This window comes from Xenopus tropicalis, chromosome 7, assembly GCF_000004195.4.
Source record: "Xenopus tropicalis strain Nigerian chromosome 7, UCB_Xtro_10.0, whole genome shotgun sequence".
NCBI classification, from domain to species: domain Eukaryota; kingdom Metazoa; phylum Chordata; class Amphibia; order Anura; family Pipidae; genus Xenopus; species Xenopus tropicalis.
This window is the reverse complement of record NC_030683.2, coordinates 130,212,072-130,232,790: the sequence shown is the minus strand read 5'-3', so window position 1 is coordinate 130,232,790 and position 20,719 is coordinate 130,212,072. Positions and strand designations below refer to the sequence as shown.

Here is a 20,719-nt window from a genome sequence, read left to right as displayed (position 1 = left end):
GTGTGGCAATTACTACTTATCACTAGAAAGGAAGTCCTTAAAGATGCAGCTAATGGCAGTAGTTACCCTTTAATATAATGTGGCAAATGTCCTTCCCGTAAAAACGGTTAAACTCACCGCAGCGCAGGCGGAGCTCCCAGCAGTTGTCCTCTTTGGATATGGAGTCTGTGAGGAGCAGCATCTCGTACTGAAGGCTGCTGGCCTAAATGGCACAAAATAGAACAGTGGTGTATCATATATTTCTCTGGTGTCTCCAGGGGACCTAAGGGGTAAAGCTCCATCTCCAGTTTTGTCAAGTGTCCTGTCAATAGGAGGTTGGACCCATAGGTCCCCCATGGAAGGGAACCCCTCGGTCAGCGAATAGTGCTGATAATAGGGACAGGATTCCCTTTTCCCAACAGGTCTACATGCAGCCAATAGGGACACAGAGACAAATGTTAGTGCCCTTACCAGGTCCGGATTGGCCCAGTGGCCTTTGAGAGCAGTGGACACCTTCCCTATGATCAGATCGTTCATCTGTTGTGTGGCTTCTGGATTGTCCCTGTGGATGGAACCATAAGCGTTAGCCTTGCTATTGGAGGACAGAGCCAATCAGGAGTCAATGGGGTTTGGTCATACCTGGTAAGAAGGCACATGACCTGCCGCACCTCATCCCGCATGGTGGCAGGCCCACGTCGCAGGTTATAGTCAAAAAGTTCCCGGATCAGCCCTTGTGATACCAGGATGTGCCTGATCGTACTGTTGGTGGCCAGGGCACGGAGCAGCGTAATACAGTGTTCGGTCACGGCCGAGGCGCATCCGTAGCACTTAGTGGAGGAGGTATGGCCGCAGCCCAGCACCGACAGGGATCTGTACTGACTGGCGGTAAAGGTGGGCTGCACGGTGGTGCGGGAAGATTTAGTGGCTGCTTCTCTTTGCTGAAGGTCGTACTCCAGCAGCTCCTTCCGAGAGGCAAAGACTTTCTGCAACGGCAGAAATAATGGACAAGGTGTAAAGGAGCAAATGGGATACAAATGGGACACAATATCCCCCCCCCCTTTAGGCTTTGGGAGTCAGAAACGGATACCTGAATGATCTTAGAGAGCTCATCAAAAGAATTCTTGCAGTCTCCGCAGTATTCCTGGGCCAGCTGTAAGATGTATCTGTTCACACTGGCAGAGGTAGAACTTATGCTTCCGGCGTTTGCAGAGTCATCCTGTAGGGCACAAACCGGAGAAATCAACACCAATGCGTCAGGAAAGGGCCACACAGCAGTATGGGCACAAAGCAGCTTTGTAGGGACAGTTACCTGGGGCTTCTCCGGCGCAGCCTCATTCACTTTGCACAGCAAATTCTCCAGCTGGGGTCGGTGGCCCATCAACTGGTGGTACACACGGTCAGCTTTGTCCAGCAGGGTGTTAATATTGGTAACAGCCTGAAGGTGAATGTGGAAATAAGAAAGTACCGAGAAATCTGCACTTAATAACTTGGCCAGTAGAGGGCGGTAGAGGCAAAAGAGGGGTAGAACTGGCGCCTTAGGCAAAATGGCTCAAACTCACTTTCTTCCGATCTTCTTCGTTTTCAATTGGATCCACTGCGCAGCAGGGTCTGGCGTAAAGCATGAAATCAAAGCGCGCGTACTTGCAGAAACCGCAGGCGTTGCACAGGAACGGATCCTTCTCATCGTAATTAATGGATCTGAGGAAAGAGATTGGATATTTGTAGTAGATGAGGTTAAAAAAAAAAAAATAAACATCCATCAAATTCAACCTTTCAGGACCCTAATGGAAACGCCCCCCGGGATAAGGCAGGACACTAATGGAAACACCCCCCGGTATAAGGCAGGACACTAATAGAAACGCCCCCCGGGATAAGGCAGGACCCTAATGGAAACGCCCCCTGGTATAAGGCAGGACCCTAATGGAAACACCCCCTGGTATAAGGCAGGGCACTAATGGAAACGCACCCTGGTATAAGGCATGGCACTAATGGAAACGCCCCCTGGTATAAGGCAGGACCCTAATGGAAACGCCCCCTGGTATAAGGCAGGACACTAATGGAAACGCCCCCCGGGATAAGGCAGGACACTAATGGACACGCCCCCTGGTATAAGGCAGGGCACTAATGGAAATGCCCCCTGGTATAAGGCAGGGCACTAATGGAAACGCCCCCTGGTATAAGGCAGGGCACTAATGGAAACGCCCCCTGGTATAAGGCAGGACCCTAATGGAAACACCCCCCGGTATAAGGCAGGACCCTAATAGAAATGCCCCCTGGTATAAGGCAGGGCACTAATGGAAACGCCCCCTGGTATAAGGCAGGGCCCTAATGGAAACGCCCCCTGGTATAAGACAGAACCCTAATGGAAACGCCCCCTGGTATAAGACAGAACCCTAATGGAAACGCCCCCTGGTATAAGACAGGGGGCTGGGAATCAGCATTCTCACTGGTCAATTCTTTTGCATTTATAATAAAGTTTTTGATCAGCAGAATTCTCATTGGTGAATTCTCTTGCATCTGTAATTCTGTAATTACATTTTTTGGAAACGTCTATAGCAAAACTAGGGGGCGCAGTGGGACAGCGTTATGGCTTAATTTATTTTAATCGGTTTTTTTTTTTTTTTTTTTTTTTTTTTTTTAAATATCTGCATAATCCACTAACTCTTTCAAACTTTCAAATGGGGGTCACTGACCCCGGCAGCCAAAAAACAATTGCTCTGTGAGACTACAATTTTGTTATTCTTATTTTTTAATGATTTATTTTTCTATTCAGCCCCTCTCCTTTTCATATACCAGTCTCTCATTCAAACCACTCCCTGGTTGCTACGATAATCAGAACCCTAGCAACCAGATGAAATAATAAAAAAAACAACTAATTGCAATTTTCTTAGAATATGACTCTCTATATGATACTAAAAGTTAACTCAAAGGTGTACAACCCCCTTGCATTGTGGGAAGCCAGTAGTTACCATTCTTACCTGCATTTGTGACACTGGTACACATTCTCGCCGCAGTTGCCGCAGACTCCGGGATTGGCGGGTACAGAGGCGCTGCAACGAGGACACTGCAGGGTCTCGGAGGAGGCCTGATAATTCTCATAGAAGTCGGCAAACTCGATCATCAAGTTTGACGCCACGATAGGCAGCGGAAGGTCGATCTTTACCTCGGTTTGCCCGGGGGTCAGTTGCACTTTCTTGGCTTTGTGCCAGCGGGCAGGCCTGCCAGAGAGAGATCCAATTAACACAGACCAAGAGAAGTGGGCACATTTAACAAAGGAAAGGCTGCCTCCTACCCGCTCTGTGGCACCTACTTGTTTTTAAGCTCAACAATGGCCTGCACGGTGCGGTTGTTATAGTACAGGTTGATGGTCCGCACCATCTTGGTCCGTTTAAGGTCCCCGATCTTCACCGTTACTTTGCTGATAGTGTGGCTGCCGATGAGTTTAACCACCTGCTGGGTTGTAGTGTAGCGCGTGTCCACCTTTATAGAGGATAGCTTGATGTTCTGCCAAAAATGAACAATGGAGTGTAGTGAAAAGCTGACAGGACTGCCAATAGGCCCCCCCTAAAGGTGCCCATACACCTTAAGATCAGCTCGCTTTGCGATGTCGCCAAGCAAGCAGATCTTCTCCCGATATCCCCCACCTACGGGTGGGAGATATCGGGAGAATCCAGGGAAATTCGATCGTTTGGCCCTGGGGCCAAACATAACAACGGGTATAGGCAAAGTCGGTCTGGGGACCGCATCAACGAGCCGATGCATCGAGATCTGGCTGATTTCAGGCTAGATATCGGTTGGGTGGGCCCATCGGTAGTGCCCATACACGGGCCGACTAGCTGCAGAATCGGTCTAAGGGACCCATATAGGCAGCTACCATCGACCCCCTTGTATGGGGACCATAAGGAACCAGGGCTCACTGGCTGCCAGCCACATAGATACTTACACACAAGGGAACTTCTGGGTTATTACACACCAGGCACGGGTCACTTTCCAAATAATAACCATCAAATTCTACCAGGCCAGAAAGGGTGCTGCACAGAAAATAGATCAGTGGTCAGCTATGAAACGGCACGGAATAAAAACGAGACGCAAATGGTTAAAAAAATAAGGCGACTTACTTGTAAATGTTGGAGTTGGGGTGGTTGGTCAAGATGTGGTTTTGGGTTCGCAAGATTTCCACGGCCTTCTGGGAGTATTCCTTGAACTGAAATAGGGACTAACTTAAATACACACACATATTGACATTATTACAATATATTATATATTTCCATGGGACTGCACTGGGCACAGATATTACTGTTACAGCAATAAAATCCTTTATATGTGTGTCCGGCACCCACCTTCTTCTCACTCTGAGGGGTCTTCAGTGAAAAGTATCCAAGCAGATCTACGAACTGAGCAGCTTTGCGCCCGTAAGCCGGGAGTTCTGGCCAAATGGACCACATAAGATCTAGTAACAGTTCTTGCTGGGACTTGTTAGAGTTCCTGGGGCAGAGGAGATGTAACAGTCAATTCACTGTTCCCAGTGCAAAAATACATGCAAAACTCTGATAGGAGGCAGTCCCACGCTCAAATGTAGATATGGAGAGCTAAGCAGTGGGCCCCCCAGCACACAGAGGAGGCAGTAATGTGCTCACCTGTAGATATGGAGAGCTAAGCAGTGGGCCCCCCAGCACCAAGAGGAGGCAGTACCATGCTCACCTGCAGATATGGAGAGCTAAGCAGTGGGCCCCCAGCACACAGAGGAGGCAGTTCCATGCTCACCTGTAGATATGGAGAGCTAAGCAGTGGGCCCCCAGCACACAGAGGAGGCAGTTCCATGCTCACCTGTAGATATGGAGAGCTAAGCAGTGGGCCCCCAGCACATAGAGGAGGCAGTAATGTGCTCACCTGTAGATATGGAGAGCTAAGCAGTGGGCCCCCCAGCACACAGAGGAGGCAGTAATGTGCTCACCTGTAGATATGGAGAGCTAAGCAGTGGGCCCCCCAGCACACAGAGGAGGCAGTGCCATGCTCACCTGTGGATATGGAGAGCTAAGCAGTGGGCTCCCCAGCACACAGAGGAGGCAGTAATGAGCTCACCTGTAGATATGGAGAGCTAAGCAGTGGGCCCCCCAGCACCCAGAGGAGGCAGTAATGAGCTCACCTGTAGATATGGAGAGCTAAGCAGTGGGCCCCCCAGCACCCAGAGGAGGCAGTAATGAGCTCACCTGTAGATATGGAGAGCTAAGCAGTGGGCCCCCCAGCACCCAGAGGAGGCAGTAATGAGCTCACCTGTAGATATGGAGAGCTAAGCAGTGGGCCCCCCAGCACACAGAGGAGGCAGTAATGAGCTCACCTGTAGATATGGAGAGCTAAGCAGTGGCCCCCCCCAGCACACAGGAGGCAGTACCATGCTCACCTGTAAATATGGAGAGCTAAGCAGTGGGCCCCCCAGCACACAGAGGGGGCAGTACCATGCTCACCTGTAGATATGGAGAGCTAAGCAGTGGGCCCCCCAGCACCCAGAGGCGGCAGTACCATGCTCACCTGTATATATGGAGAGCTAAGCAGTGGGCCCCCCAGCACACAGAGGGGGCAGTACCATGCTCACCTGTAGATATGGAGAGCTAAGCAGTGGGCCCCCAGCACCCAGAGGCGGCAGTATCATGCTCACCTGTATATATGGAGAGCTAAGCAGTGGGCCCCCAGCACACAGAGGTGGCAGTACCATGCTCACCTGTATATATGGAGAGCTAAGCAGTGGGCCTGCCAGCGCACAGCGGAGGCATTTGATTCTAGTAGGAAGCAGCGCAGGAACTGGATAAGGGTCTCCTTGTCTGCGTATTTATTTAGCTGATTGACCAGCGCAGTGCAGTGCTGCTCCTCTTGGCTGTTTGCACTTTCTCCTGCAACGTGAAAGACAAAATATTTGGCATATTGGCTTTGCTCTAGGATCAAAATCAACTGCAATGACCTTCCTGTTTCACAGCCTTCACCTTCTTTGTCTTTCTCCTTATCCTCCTTCTTACTCTTCTTAGTGGACGATTTGGTCTGGGAGCCGGCCTGGCCCGAGGAAGGCTGAGCGTTTGAACCGGAGAAGGACGACGCAGAGAGCACTTTACTGCCGCACAGGGCGCAGGAGAGGAGCTGCAGCAGCACCGGGGATACGCCCTCATCCACCAGGAAACTGACTTGCAGCAGGAAGTACAGCACCGCTGCAGGGAAACAACACCGTTAAATGGTTATTCTTTGCCCAAGAAGCAGCAAAGAACAAAGACAGCTTCATAAATCAGGTAATAAAGCGCTTACAGTCATCTTTGATGCAAAATTTTTGCCAGTTGATGGTTCTCTGGGATGCGATCTCCGCACAGGCTTTGAGATGTTCCATCTGCAACACAAACAGCTCTCAAAATGTGCGGCAAAAATGTCCAATTTCATCTAAATACCTTCATTTTTGTACTGGTGGAGCTCATAATATAATGTTTCCTTGACAGTTTGCTGCAAAACGGTTATTCTGTATCCCCCCCCCCCCCCCCCTCCTTCTCAGGGAATCTGAGCTCATTGCACCCCTTGGTTTTTAACCAGTGAAGTCTAAGGAATGTGTAAAGAGCATTTTCTCTATCGTGCTATTGGTCTGCTACGGTGAGTTAATGGGGTGTGGTTTACCTTCAGCTTAACTTTAAGTATGTTATAGAACAGGGATGGGCAAACTTTTTGGCTCAGGGGCCACACTGACTTACTGACGGGCCGGCCCATTGTCACAAATCACGGGGCCTCTCAACTCCCCCCAGCATCCCTCCCAGCATCCTCCAGCTCCCCTCCCCGCATCCTCCAGCTCCCCTCCCCGCATCCTCCAGCTCCCCCCCCCAGCATCCTCCAGCTCCCCCCCCCAGCATCCTCCAGCTCCCCCCCCCAGCATCCTCCAGCTCCCCCCCCAGCATCCTCCAGCTCGCCCCCCCCAGCATCCTCCAGCTCGCCCCCCCAGCATCCTCCAGCTCGCCCCCCCCAGCATCCTCCAGCTCGCCCCCCCAGCATCCTCCAGCTCGCCCCCCCCAGCATCCTCCAGCTCGCCCCCCCCAGCTATGTGCGGCTCCATCCTCCGGCTGCTTCTGACCCCGGCTCCCCGCCACATCCTTTTATATGGTTGCGCCCCGTGCGTGCTGATGTCACGCGCACGCACAGGGCGCAACCAATCAAGGGCCATAATTCTTTTAAGGGGGCACGAGTCAGCGGGCCAGATTGAAAAGGCCAGCGGGCCGGATGTGGCCCGCGGGCCGTAGTTTGCCCACCCCTGTTATAGAATGACCCATTCTTAGAAACTTTTCAATTGGTCTTCATTATTTATTTCTTATAGTTTTTGAATTATTTGCTCTCTTCTGCTGACTCTTTCCAGCTTTCAAATGGGGGTCTCACTGACCCCCGGCAGCCAAACCTATTGCTGTGTGAAGTTACAATATTACTGTTATTGTTTTTAATTACTTATCTTTCTATTTATGCTCTCTCCTATTCATACCCCTTGTCTCTTTCAAACCACTGCCTGGTTGCTAGGTTAAATTGGACTCTAGCAACCAGATAGCTGCTGAAATTCCAAACTGGAGAGCTGCTGAACAAAAAGCTAAATAATTCAAAAACCTCAAATAATAATAAATGAAGACCAATTGCAAATTGTCTCAGAATTTCACTCTCTACATCATACTAAAGTAAATTTAAAGGTGAACAAGCCCTTCAATACCATAAAAGTAAATTGACTGGAGTGTAGGAGGTGCAATGTGGTGTGGCTTGCCGTGCTGAGTAGACATGGACCTTTTGTAGTGAGACAGGCAGGTATGAGCAGTGCACATCTTAGGGTAGAACAATTGCCTGGATAAGCTGCCCTAGGCCTGGGCTGTCGCGACCTGCCCACAAATCCGGGCCTGATTAGGGTCCCCCAAAACTTACCAAGTTAATGAGCGTATCATACTGCAATGCGGACCCGGAGCTGGCAGTGACTACGCCGGCACGCAGGAAAATGCCATGTTCCTCCAGAAGCTTTTTGATGCTTTTGACGTGGGAATCGAGGGTGTGCAAGTCCCTCTGCTGCCGGTATTTCTCTTTGGAGCCGCAGATGAAGAGGAGGAGCTTACGCACTTGCCGGCGAACGAATGGAGTCTGTTGAATCATCAGGTACTGTGCGTGAGAAGGGATACAGATCTGTCACAAATGGGCATCTCCGTGAGTATCTTTATGGCAGTACTTACACCTAGAACGACTTACCTCAGACAGGAGGTAAAACCAGGAGTGATCGAACACAGGAGGGGGGATACGGGAGCTGGTATCGGCAATTTTCTTAATTTGGTAGGGAAGGCGTAGAACCATCTCTGTCAGCAGCTGGGTGTAGGCCTGGAAAACATCAGCAGCGTGGCCCTGCAAAGGCAAACACAGTGGGTCTGACAGCTATGGAAAATAGCCCCCCCAATAAAAGTAATAAAGATACAGTGTTTATAGTAACAAGAAATCCAATTCCAATGCCATCATAGCGGCCAATCACGCACCTTAACGTACTGACGCAGGAAAAAGGGGCTCATGTCGGGAGGGGAGGAAGTGGTATGGGGCTTGAGGAGTTGGCTGGTAGCCACGGGCTCCTCGTCGCTCTGCTGGCTCTTCCAGTAGTCGAGGAGAGACTTGAGCACGTGCAGGCAGTAATCGACGGCTCCGGAGCTCAGCAGGGCGGTGGCGGTCGCACTAGAGATCAGCGACGACGACTTCATAGAAAGATAAGAATAAGCCATTGTCTGTTGTGTTACATTGAGTTCTAATTATACATTATCCTTTGTTAAAGGAAGAACTGGTCATGTAACCCCTCCCTCTGCGTACAGGACTGGTAGTAATCAGGTGACCCCCACCTTCTCAAGCAAGTGAACAGGTCACCCCACTACCTGCACAGAGCAAAGAAACCCCTCCCTCTGCGTACAGGACTGGTAGTAATCAGGTGACCCCCACCTTCTCAAGCAAGTGAACAGGGCACCCCATTACCTGCATAGAGCAATGTTACCCCTCCCTCTGCGTACAGAACTGGTAGTAATCAGGTGACCCCACCTTCCCAAGCAAGCGAACAGGTCACCCCATTACCTGCATAGAGCAATGTAACCCCTCTCTCTGCGTACAGAACTGGTAGTAATCAGGCGACCCCACCTTCTCAAGCAAGTGAACAGGGCACCCCATTACCTGCATAGAGCAATGTTACCCCTCCCTCTGCGTACAGAACTGGTAGTAATCAGGTGACCCCACCTTCCCAAGCAAGCGAACAGGTCACCCCATTACCTGCATAGAGCAATGTAACCCCTCTCTCTGCGTACAGAACTGGTAGTAATCAGGCGACCCCACCTTCTCAAGCAAGTGAACAGGGCACCCCATTACCTGCATAGAGCAATGTTACCCCTCCCTCTGCGTACAGAACTGGTAGTAATTAGGTGACCCCACCTTCCCAAGCAAGCGAACAGGGCACCCCACTACCTCCACAGAGCAATGTAACCCCTCCCTCTGCGTACAGAACTGGTAGTAATCAGGCGACCCCACCTTCTCAAGCAAGTGAACAGGGCACCCCATTACCTGCATAGAGCAATGTTACCCCTCCCTCTGCGTACAGAACTGGTAGTAATTAGGTGACCCCCACCTTCCCAAGCAAGCGAACAGGTCACCCCACTACCTGCACAGAGCAATGTAACCCCTCCCTCTGCGTACAGAACTGGTAGTAATCAGGTGACCCCACCTTCTCAAGCAAGTGAACAGGGCACCCCATTACCTGCATAGAGCAATGTTACCCCTCCCTCTGCGTACAGGACTGGTAGTAATCAGGTGACCCCCACCTTTACAAGCAAGTGAACAGGTAACCCCACTACCTGCACAGAGCAAAGTAACCCCTCCCTCTGCATACAGAAGTGAGAAGTAGTGACTACATAAGCCTACTCTCTGGGAGGATGCAGTCACGTGACTGGACCCTCTGTATGCAGCGATGGAATGAAAATGCCTATGAATCTGACTATGTTGGCATCCGCGCAGAGCTAGCACTCATTTACCTCACAGATGGAGGATTTGGAGCCGGATTTTGTTCTTGACATGAAGACGCTGAGCAGCCTCATGATGACCAAGTGCACTTCGTTCAGTGCCGTGCGTTCATTCTTCTTGGCCACGTCCTGGGGGAGAGGATGAAACACATTGCGGAATTATAAGGCTCTGTAGAGACGGGGAATCATTTAGCAACAGAGATTTTGGTGTATGGAAGCCTTGTTACCTTTTTGTCCAGGCCGAGCTCTGCAATCAGCTGGGACAGCAGGTTATCCAGTGCCCCTTTATCCTTCTCATCCTCTCCATCAAGATCTGCCGTCAGCATCAGTAGTACCTGAGTAATAAGACACAAACAGCATTAGCTATAGGTCCCTCTTCTCTCCCCTGACCACCCACCCCACCTGGGCTTGAAATAAGCCATGTATCACTGGATATACACAGAGAAGCCATATTTGTTCTCTCCCAGCGAGGGGTCCTACATACAGTACAATATACAAGCCGAATGTTACCTTACCTGCATGTATGGGATGGCACGGACCCCTCCGACCCCTCGCAGACTGGGCAGGGTCTGAAGCAGACGCTCTAGCAGCATAAGGCGCACCATGTGGAGTCTGAAAAAAAAAAAGTGATAAGTTAAAAAAGTGACCTGACCATGGATTTTATTTGTTTAGGTCTGGCTACACAGGATGCTGCCTTGTGTTACATTGTTTCAGGGGTCAGTCTCCTCCAGAGAGTAAGGTCTGTCAGGCTGCTGCCTTGTGTTACAGTGTTTCAGGGGTCAGTCTCCTCCAGAGAGTAAGGTCTGTCAGGCTGCTGCCTTGTGTTACAGTGTTTCAGGGGTCAGTCTCCTCCAGAGAGTAAGGTCTGTCAGGCTGCTGCCTTGTGTTACAGTGTTTCAGGGGTCAGTCTCCCCTAGCGAGTCAGGTCTGTCAGGCTGCTGCCTTGTGTTACAGTGTTTCAGGGGTCAGTCTCCCCTAGCGAGTCAGGTCTGTCAGGCTGTTGCCTTGTGTTACAGTGTTTCAGGGGTCAGTCTCCCCTAGCGAGTCAGGTCTGTCAGGCTGTTGCCTTGTGTTACAGTGTTTCAGGGGTCAGTCTCCCCCAGCGAGTCAGGTCTGTCAGGCTGCTGCCTTGTGTTACACTGTTTCAGGGGTCAGTCTCCCCCAGCGAGTCAGGTCTGTCAGGCTGCTGCCTTGTGTTACACTGTTTCATAGGTCGGTCTCCTCCAGCGAGTCAGGTCTGTCAGGCTGCTGCCTTGTGCTACACTGTTTCATAGGTCGGTCTCCTCCAGCGAGTCAGGTCTGTCAGGCTGCTGCCTTGTGTTACACTGTTTCAGTCAGAGCCCCCAGGGCAGGGAATAGAAAGGGACAGACACTGCTTCTGATAGCAATTATATATACAAATAACTCAAAATCCATTGCAAATTTGTGATGAATGTATATTGCAAAGTTACTTAGAATATTGTTTTCTATTATCAAGCAAATAATTATATTCTGGGTTGACTTGTCCTTTGAAATTACTGCCAACCTGTTGCTGGTGTGAGTGTCGCCCTCTGTCTCCCCTTCTCCTTCAGAACCGTCTCCTTCGTGTTGGCCCGTAGTGGTGCTGATTGCCCCGGTGCTGGAACTAATGCTCCCGGGTCCTGTCGGATGTCCCTCAACAGTGGTGTCGCCATAAGCACTGCTGCGTCCTGAAACTAAAAGAGAAAGGAGAAGGGTAGCAAGACCAAGAGGGGGCGCCTTTATACAAGGAACACGGAGGATTTTCAAAACCCCATGGGCCAATAGCCCAATTTTTTTTTTTATACAGCCCCCCCCCCCCACCCAAACACCCAACTAAGGCACCCAATGGTGATTATTGACCTCAGGAAGTAACATGGCTGCCCATTCTCTGCCCACAGCATTCCCTAAGGCAACCGCTGTAGCAATAGACTGAACAGCAATGCAGAGGTTAAACACAAAACACGGAACCAGAGACAACCACATTATATAATGGGAACATTTAAAGGGGATGTTCACCTTAGTATAATATAAGAGTTATATTCTGAGACCGTTGGCAATTGGTCTTTTTTTTTTTAATTATATCACTTTTTCTTCAGCAGCTCTCCAGTTTGGAGTTTCAGCAGCTATCTGGTTGCTAGGGTCTCATTTACCTTAGTAACCAGGATGTGGTTTGAATGAGTGACTGGTATATGAATAGGGGAGGGGCTGAATAGAAATATAAGGAATAAAAAGTAACAATAACAATAAAACTGGAGCCTCACAGAACAATTGGGTTTGGCTGCCGGGGTCAGTGACCCCCATTTGAAAGCTGCAAAGAGTCAGAAGAAAAAGGCAAATAATTCAGAAACTATAAGAAAGAAATAATGAAGACCAATTGAAAAGTTACATAGAATTGGCCACTGTATAACATATTAAAAGTTTTCAGTAGATCCTCGCTTCACTCTGCTTCCCACTGATCACTCCTTCAGGCCTTACACTATAATAATGGCTGTGGCCCTTGCATGACAGACGCAGGACAGACGTACCACTATGCTCACCGGCCACCGAGTCTACAGCACTCCCGCCGCTTTCTGAGCCCACGCTGCCTCCGTGATCCGCTGGGGATGTGCGCAGGGTGGAGCCGTCTGTTGCCGCCGTGCTTCCTTCGTCATCTGAGGCTGGAGCTATAAGCATGAGGAGAGCTGTTACAAGTAAAAACACAGTCTCTAACTAACCCGTCAGCCGGATGTGGTGTGTAGGCGCCATCTCAGGGCATTCTGCCTGAGTCTAAGCTTTCAGCCAGCGCTACACATTAGAACTGCTTTCAGCTAACCTATTGTTTCTCCTACTCCCATGTAACTGGAGGAGTCCCAAGCCGGACTTGGATTTCTTACTATTGAGTGCTATTCTGATACCTACTGGGAGCTGCTATCTTGCTCCCTTCCCATTGTTCTGCTGATCGGCTGCTAGGGGTGAGGGGGGGGATATCACTCCAACTTGCAGCGCAGCAGTAAAGTGTGAGTGAAGTTTATCAGAGCACAGGTCACATGGCTGTGGCACCCTGGGAAATGAAGAATATGGCTAGCCCCATTGGAAAAACAGATTACAATGCAGGATTCTGCTGGAGAAGCTCTATTAACTGATGTTTTTTTTGTGTGTTTTTTTTGGCCATACGAGTGGATCTTCTTCCAATATGCCCACCTAAGGTTGGCAATGTTGGGCTAATTTGATTAGGCCCTAGGGCCAGACAATCTAATTAAAATGGTGGGTTATAGGGGTGGTCAGACTGAGGACTGCATGAACGAGCCCATCCGAAGGGAAAATTAAGCCTGCCCAATTTTATGCCAGGTATTGATTGGGGAAGACCCATACATGGGCAGAAAAGTTGACAAATCAGTCTAGAACACTTGAATTGGCAGCTTAAATCTGCCCGTGTATGGTCACCTTTATGGGGGGTGGATAATACTGCAGTTACTCCACTAGGGAGGTAAGAAGTGGGCTAAAGAGGGGGCCAAAAATGGAGCTGGGTTTTAAAGAGATTCTCTAAGGGCAAATAACGCTATTATGGGGAGATACAGTGGGGCCCAATCAGATCAACTCAATGGTGCAAAGGTGGGTTCCCTGTGATACAGACATTGGTTTTAGGGAACCAAATGGCTGATTAGAGTGTAACACTATGAATATGCATTTATTCTATGCTTTTTATCCATATAGTAGTAGGTGCAGGTAACCATGCCCTGTAGAGAAGCAGTGCTCACAGTAACGCCAATGTATTGGATCTGTGCACAGCATGAACATGCCAGTTATATTAGGAGCAAGATGGCAGTCGTCAGGACTGAGCGGCAGATACCTGATGCGGTGGTGTCGGATAAGGTTCCTGCATCCAAGGAAGAGGAGCTCGGAGCCTGCCCAGAGAGCCCCAAACTCTGTAACCCTAGGGCGCTGCTGCTGCTCCCTGTGAAGAGAACAGAGAACACTACAAAGGCTGCGTTTAAAATACGTGATCTGCCCCCCACTACTAAAACTGCCCTCTGTACGTGCCGTACAGATCAATCAGCCAATCAGATGTACAGCCAATCAGATGTACAGCCAATCAGATGTACAGCCAAATCAGATGTACAGCCAAATCAGATGTACAGCCAATCAGATGTCAGCGTCACTATACTAACAAAGGGGTTGTTCACCTTTGAGTTAACTTTTAGTATAATGTAGAGAATGATATTCTGAGACAATTTGCAATTGGTCTTCATTTTTTATTATTAGTAGTTTTTTTTCTTTTTTTAATTATTTTACTTTTTGCTCTCCAGTTTGGAATTTCAGCAGTTATCTGGTTGCTAGGGTTCTGTTTGCCTTAGTAACCAGGGAGTGGATTAAGAGAGTGACCGACATATGAATAGTAGAGGGGCTGAATAGAAAGATAAGTAATAATAAGTAACAATAACAATAAAACTGGAGCCTCACAGAGCAATAGGGTTTGGTTGCCGGGGTCAGTGACCCCCATTAGAAAGCTGCAATGAGTCAGAAGATGGCAAATAATTTAAAAACTATAGAAGATAAAAAATGAAGACCAAGTGATAAGTTGCTTAGAATAGGTCATTCTATAACACACGAAAAGTTGACTTGAAGGTGAATCCCTTTATAAAAAATAAATAAATAAAAAAATGATGGCTGCTTAGGGGTTGCTATTAGTTACAAGACTTGGGCAAACATTACATACATGCAAACGCCTAAGAGGGCTGAAAGCACAGTCTCTTGTATGGATTGGAAGGGGCCTGGGATAAATACACAGAGATAAAGGTAAAACCTACCCTGCTGATCCTGCTGCAGGCTGAGAGCAATTGCCAGTTCCACCATGGTCTCGTCGTCGGCATCTGGAGGAATATCAAGCATTGGGGGGAAGCCCTCAGCTCCAGCCAGGAGCGCCTCCAGAGGTGATGGGTTACCGTTGTTAACACTGTCGGCGCTCTCCAGCACCATAGACTCCGACTGCAACAACAGAATAGTGTTTTCATGAAACAGAGGGTGCATTCTCTGCACTTGCAGTTCAACAACAACCCTGAGTGCAGGTCTTATTATGAAGTTACTCACCACCATCTCAAAGTCCCCGTGGTCGGTCTCATTCTGTTCTTGGCTCTGCTGCCGGAGGTGCTCCCCATGGGGGATACCTGAACTCTGCATCTTGTCTTCAGCTTCGTCGTCGTCATCATCGTCCTTGTCTCCTGGGCCAAAAGTGCATGTTGCTATTGAAACTGGTCTCTGCCTTATATATACACATACTACATTTTGATTCTTGAAACGATTATATACAGGTATCGAACCCCTTATCTGGAAACCCATTATCCAGAAATTTCCGAATTACGGAAAGGCCATCTCCCATAGACTCCATTTTAATCAAATAATTCACATTTTTAAAAATGTACTTGATCCCAACGAAGATATTATTACCCCTTATTGGGGCAGAACAGCCCTATTGGGTTTATTTCATGGTTAAATGATTCCCTTTTCTCTGTAATAATAAAACAGTACCTGTACTTGATCCCAACTAAGATATAATTACCCCTTATTGGGGCAGAACAGCCCTATTGGGTTTATTTCATGGTTAAATGATTCCCTTTTCTCTGTAATAATAAAACAGTACCTGTACTTGATCCCAACTAAGATATAATTACCCCTTATTGGGGCAGAACAGCCCTATTGGGTTTATTTAATGGTTAAATGATTCCCTTTTCTCTGTAATAATAAAACAGTACCTGTACTTGATCCCAACTAAGATATAATTACCCCTTATTGGGGCAGAACAGCCCTATTGGGTTTATTTAATGGTTAAATGATTCCCTTTTCTCTGTAATAATAAAACAGTACCTGTACTTGATCCCAACTAAGATATAATTACCCCTTATTGGGGCAGAACAGCCCTATTGGGTTTATTTAATGGTTAAATGATTCCCTTTTCTCTGTAATAATAAAACAGTACCTGTACTTGATCCCAACTAAGATATAATTACCCCTTATTGGAGCTAAAACAATCCTAGTGGGTTTAATTTCTGTTTAAATAATTTTTTTCAGCAAACTTAAGGTAGGAAATCGGAAGTATGGAAAGATCCCTTATCTGGAAAACCCCAGGTCCCGAGCATTCTGGATAACAGGTCCCATACCTGTATACGATATAGATATATCTATATATGTATATATGTATAGGCAAATAGCAATTTATAACGCTATTTGCCTTTACATAGGTCACAGAAAGGCAACCTAGTCGGTGTACAGAAGGAGAAGAGCCATACCCATGGGTGTGTTACTGCGTGGAGAAGACGGCAGGGTCACATGACGGCGTTTATTGCGAGGCCGCAGCACCCGAATAAGAGCTTGCTTGCAAGAAAAACTCACAGCAGGGTCCTAAAAAGTAAACATAATTGATCATTATCAAGTCTGAACACTCAGTGCTCTCTGTCATGTCTGTATGTCAATCCCTGCTTTAAATCATAATTACAGATGCAAGGAAATTCCCCAATGAGAATTCTACTGAGCAACAATGTGACTGTAAGTGCAAGAGAAGTGACCAATGAGAATGCTGATTCCCAGCACTGTGTCAGGCCCCTTGCTGGTACCTTACATATAGAGATAATGATGGCATTTTCCCCTCATTATATGGCACAGGAATCAGACATGGGGATAAAGGGACAGACTTGTTCAGTGCTGGGAAACTGTGCTTATTGCTCCCAACTCCAATTGCAGGAACAGAGAACAGGGAGCCGGATTTACTCACATCAGCTGGGATTCTCATTGGGGGATTTCTTGCATTTTAATGCAGTTTTATTGGGCAATATTGCTTTAAGAATACAGCCCTGATGTTGCTGGACTACAGCTCCCAGCATGCCTCACCCTTCATTATATGTTACATTATTCTGGGATTTGTAGTCCGGCAACAGCTGAGTAACGTTTGGTTGAGCCGCGCCGTGCAGCAGGGTTTAGTTCCCCTTTAAAAGGGCAATATGAATAAATATTATATATAAATAAGCACACTTACCGGGCACAGCAGCATCTGCATGTAGATCTTGGAGGCCAGATTAATACAGTCCAACTCGCACGCACAGTATCCATGTATGATGTCAATCAGAGCATTGACCGTGGCTTCCACGTGAGTGAGCCCTAATACAGTTAGAAACAAAAATCTCTTTATGTTTCCATAGGAAACCACAGGCGGCACAGTTAAACCCTCTAGAACAGGGGTGTCAAACTCAATTGCACAGGGGGCCAAAATTCAAAACACACTTTAGGTCGCGGGCCGAACAGGTTAAACATTTATTGAAAACACTAAAATTCAGTTGTCTTTGCTCTTATATCATTTTATCAGAGCTGGAGTGCCAGCAGCCATATTATTGCCCCATGTACCTGTGCCAGCAGCCATATTATTGCCCCGTGTACCAGTGCCAGCAGCCATAGTATTGCCCCATGTACCTGTGCCAGCAGCCATATTATTGCCCCATGTACCTGTGCCAGCAGCCATATTATTGCCCCATGTACCTGTGCCAGCAGCCATATTAATGCCCCATGTACCTGTGCCAGCAGCCATATTAATGCCCCGTGTACCTGTGCCAGCAGCCATATTATTGCCCCCATGTACCTGTGCCAGCAGCCATATTATTGCCCCGTGTACCTGTGCCAGCAGCCATATTATTCCCCCGTGTACCTGTGCCAGCAGCCATATTATTGCCCCATGTACCTGTGCCAGCAGCCATATTATTGCCCCGTGTACCTGTGCAAGCAGCCATATTATTGCCCCATGTACCTGTGCCAGCAGCCATATTATTGCCCCGTGTACTTGTGCGAGCAGCCATATTATTGCCCCGTGTACCTGTGCCAGCAGCCATATTATTGCCCCATGTACCTGTGCCAGCAGCCATATTATTGCCCCATGTAACTGTGCCAGCAGCCATATTATTGACCCATGTACCTGTGCCAGCAGCCATATTATTGCCCCGTGTACCAGTGCCAGCAGCCATATTATTGCCCCGTGTACCTGTGCGAGCAGCCATATTATTGCCCCGTGTACCTGTGCAAGCAGCCATATTATTGCCCCATGTACCTGTGCCAGCAGCCATATTATTGCCCCGTGTACCTGTGCCAGCAGCCATATTATTGCCCCGTGTACCTGTGCCAGCAGCCATATTATTGCCCCGTGTACCTGTGCGAGCAGCCATATTATTGCCCCGTGTACCTGTGCAAGCAGCCATATTATTGCCCCATGTACCTGTGCCAGCAGCCATATTATTGCCCCGTGTACCTGTGCCAGCAGCCATATTATTGCCCCGTGTACCTGTGCCAGCAGCCATATTATTGCCCCGTGTACCTGTGCCAGCCAAAAAATAAGCGCCAAAGTAAGCACCAGAACTCTGGTTTCTACCCGCCGGCTCTCTGTCTCTCTTGAATGACGGCTAATGCGTGCGCCAACCCCGCCGGATATAATTACATGCTGGGCCGGATGTGGCCTGCGGGCTGCCAGTTTGACACATATGCTCTAGAACCTTCTCAGAACTCACCGGGTAAGCAGGCAGGGGCCAGGAAAGCATTTTTTGGTTTAGAGGCGTGAAGTTTCCAGAACTGGCTAACGAGCTGCGTGATGAAAGAATAGGCCTCGTCTCCATCTGTAGCTCTCTGTGCCTCTTTCCCTTCCTCGCCGCTCTCTAAAGGGAAACAATATGGAAGCGTGGGCACAAGGCAGAGGGGGAAGACATTTCTACACGTGCCGGGCTCTAATGGAATCTCACCTGCATCTCCCACTGGCAGCTTGGAATCGGTGAAATGGACCAGGTTGTTTGGGCGCATGATGGCAATAGACCGGGCAGTGATGACCAACCTCTGGAATACATCTGGGTCGAGGTCCTTGGCTTCGCGGGCGCAGGACGAAAGACACTGCACGGCGTTGCTCAATAGCGCCTGATCCTGGGGGCAAAGAATATGAAGAATAAATAAGCAGGGGTACCTGCACTCTTTCCAGGTGATGGTAAAAGTTGGCTGGGCACTGGCTGTACTACTCCCTGCGGGAACAGAACCGGGGAGCAGGACACAGACAAACGGATAGAAAGCAGGTAAGTACCGCAGGCAGCTGCTGGCACAGGACTGGCAGGGCTGGGAATTAGGGATGCACCGAATCCCGGATCCGGTTCGGGATTCGGCCGAATCCTGCTGGGTGGGTTCGGAGGTTCGGTCGAACCCAAAAAAGTGGGTTGGGTGCATCCCTACTGGAAATAGGTGGGAGGTGAGTTAAAATTAAAATTAAAGAATGTACTATTCCTAGCAACTTTGCAATTGGTCTTCATTATTTATTTGTAATAGGTTTTCAATTATTTTCCTTCTTTTTCTACATCTCTCCAGCTTTTACATGGGGGGGGGGGGGGGGGAGGTCATTGACCCCGGCAGCCAGAAAACTATTGCTACACCTTTATTTGTATTGTTACTTTTAATTCCATAACTTTCTAATTCCATTCATTTACAGTCTCTCATTCCTACCGCTGCCTGGCTGCTAAGGTAAACAAGACCCTAGCAACCAGATAGCCGCTGAAATGCCAAACTGGAGAGCAGCTAAACAAAAAGCTGAAAAACTACACATAATAAAAAATGAAAACCAATTGCAAAATTGTCTCAGAATATCAATGTCTACATCATATTAAAAGTTAAGCAGTGGCGGGGGACAGAGGGGGCGGGGCTATGCCAGGGCCCTTTTGCATTGGCTCTGCCATTCAGGTGAGCTCAATAGATATGAATATCCGGTGTTACCTTGTGATTATGATAGGCAGAGCGGCTGGTATGCAGACTGGCCAGGAGATTCTTGGTCTGGAGCTGCACACTGGATGGGGTGGGGATGGACAGCAGGACAGTGGCCAGTTCAAGGGCAGACGCCTTGCTTTTTTCCTGTAACAAGAGAAATTTGTATTTTTTAGCACCATGTAACATACGCCACTAACATACACCTGTACTACTCATGACTTATCTAATATAAATAAATCTAAAGCAACTGGACTTGTTAGGTAATCATTGAAGACGTTTCACTACTCATCCGAGCAGCGTCTTCTGTTCAAGAAGCTGCTCGGATGAGTAGTGAAATGTCTTCAATGACTACTGTATATACTCGAGTATAAGCCTAGTTTTTCAGCACCCAAAATGCGCTGAAAAAGTCACCCTCGGCTTATACTCGAGTTGGGTGCCATGGGTCCCTCCAGACTAGCACCCTCTGTCTTTTGTGTGCAAAATAGGCCACCCGTAACCAGACCTATTGTTTTTGTTGACCCTCTTCTCCGCTTACAGAGCTAGTTTACTGTTTTTCTTTGAAATATATATTTAAAAACATATACCCTACTGATGCCCCTAATTTTATTGGTATTTATTTTGATTATTGGAACTTAGCAGTAGCTGCTGCATTTCCCACCCTAGGCTTATACTCGAGTCAATACGTTTTTCCAGTTTTCTTAGGTAAAATTAGGTACCTCGGCTTATATTAGAGTATATACGGTACCTAACAAGTCCAGTTGCTTTAGATTTATTTATACTAGATATACCATGACCTGGATGAATGAAAATCTTCATAGACATACTCATGACTTACCTTCTCCGGCACTGGTCCGTAGGCAAAGCAGCTTTCTAGGGCTTCCAAAGAGCTTCCCACAAGTCTACCGGGAAAAAAATATATTGTCCAGGTGAGAACCTACTGCCCCCCAGTATCAAAAGCCTAAGCCCAA

General features: G+C 48.3%; 1 protein-coding gene across 15 annotated transcripts in view; it reads right to left on the bottom strand.

Moving 5' to 3' along the window:
• ubr4 (ubiquitin protein ligase E3 component n-recognin 4) overlaps nucleotides 1–20,719 on the bottom strand; it is a 74,956-nt gene that overhangs the window by 19,215 nt on the left and 35,022 nt on the right. For 3 of the 15 annotated variants that reach the window (XM_031905467.1, XM_031905476.1, XM_031905469.1), the window contains 31 exons: nucleotides 20,587–20,650; nucleotides 19,761–19,895; nucleotides 18,752–18,926; nucleotides 18,524–18,667; nucleotides 17,011–17,132; nucleotides 16,268–16,379; nucleotides 15,072–15,202; nucleotides 14,792–14,969; nucleotides 13,834–13,959; nucleotides 12,530–12,685; nucleotides 11,530–11,698; nucleotides 10,520–10,616; nucleotides 10,232–10,339; nucleotides 10,017–10,133; nucleotides 8,493–8,702; nucleotides 8,215–8,364; nucleotides 7,900–8,127; nucleotides 6,271–6,349; nucleotides 5,958–6,176; nucleotides 5,699–5,867; nucleotides 4,320–4,464; nucleotides 4,098–4,183; nucleotides 3,923–4,010; nucleotides 3,290–3,483; nucleotides 2,958–3,197; nucleotides 1,539–1,677; nucleotides 1,289–1,414; nucleotides 1,067–1,195; nucleotides 619–962; nucleotides 451–541; nucleotides 118–202 (listed from right to left, as the gene is read on the bottom strand). In XM_031905467.1, the coding sequence (XP_031761327.1) occupies nucleotides 118–202; nucleotides 451–541; nucleotides 619–962; nucleotides 1,067–1,195; nucleotides 1,289–1,414; nucleotides 1,539–1,677; nucleotides 2,958–3,197; nucleotides 3,290–3,483; nucleotides 3,923–4,010; nucleotides 4,098–4,183; nucleotides 4,320–4,464; nucleotides 5,699–5,867; nucleotides 5,958–6,176; nucleotides 6,271–6,349; nucleotides 7,900–8,127; nucleotides 8,215–8,364; nucleotides 8,493–8,702; nucleotides 10,017–10,133; nucleotides 10,232–10,339; nucleotides 10,520–10,616; nucleotides 11,530–11,698; nucleotides 12,530–12,685; nucleotides 13,834–13,959; nucleotides 14,792–14,969; nucleotides 15,072–15,202; nucleotides 16,268–16,379; nucleotides 17,011–17,132; nucleotides 18,524–18,667; nucleotides 18,752–18,926; nucleotides 19,761–19,895; nucleotides 20,587–20,650 (4,556 nt within the window). The remainder of the gene's footprint in view (nucleotides 1–117; nucleotides 203–450; nucleotides 542–618; nucleotides 963–1,066; nucleotides 1,196–1,288; nucleotides 1,415–1,538; nucleotides 1,678–2,957; nucleotides 3,198–3,289; nucleotides 3,484–3,922; nucleotides 4,011–4,097; nucleotides 4,184–4,319; nucleotides 4,465–5,698; nucleotides 5,868–5,957; nucleotides 6,177–6,270; nucleotides 6,350–7,899; nucleotides 8,128–8,214; nucleotides 8,365–8,492; nucleotides 8,703–10,016; nucleotides 10,134–10,231; nucleotides 10,340–10,519; nucleotides 10,617–11,529; nucleotides 11,699–12,529; nucleotides 12,686–13,833; nucleotides 13,960–14,791; nucleotides 14,970–15,071; nucleotides 15,203–16,267; nucleotides 16,380–17,010; nucleotides 17,133–18,523; nucleotides 18,668–18,751; nucleotides 18,927–19,760; nucleotides 19,896–20,586; nucleotides 20,651–20,719) is intronic. The other 12 variants (XM_031905473.1, XM_031905480.1, XM_031905477.1 and 9 more) reach the window with 10 other exon arrangements.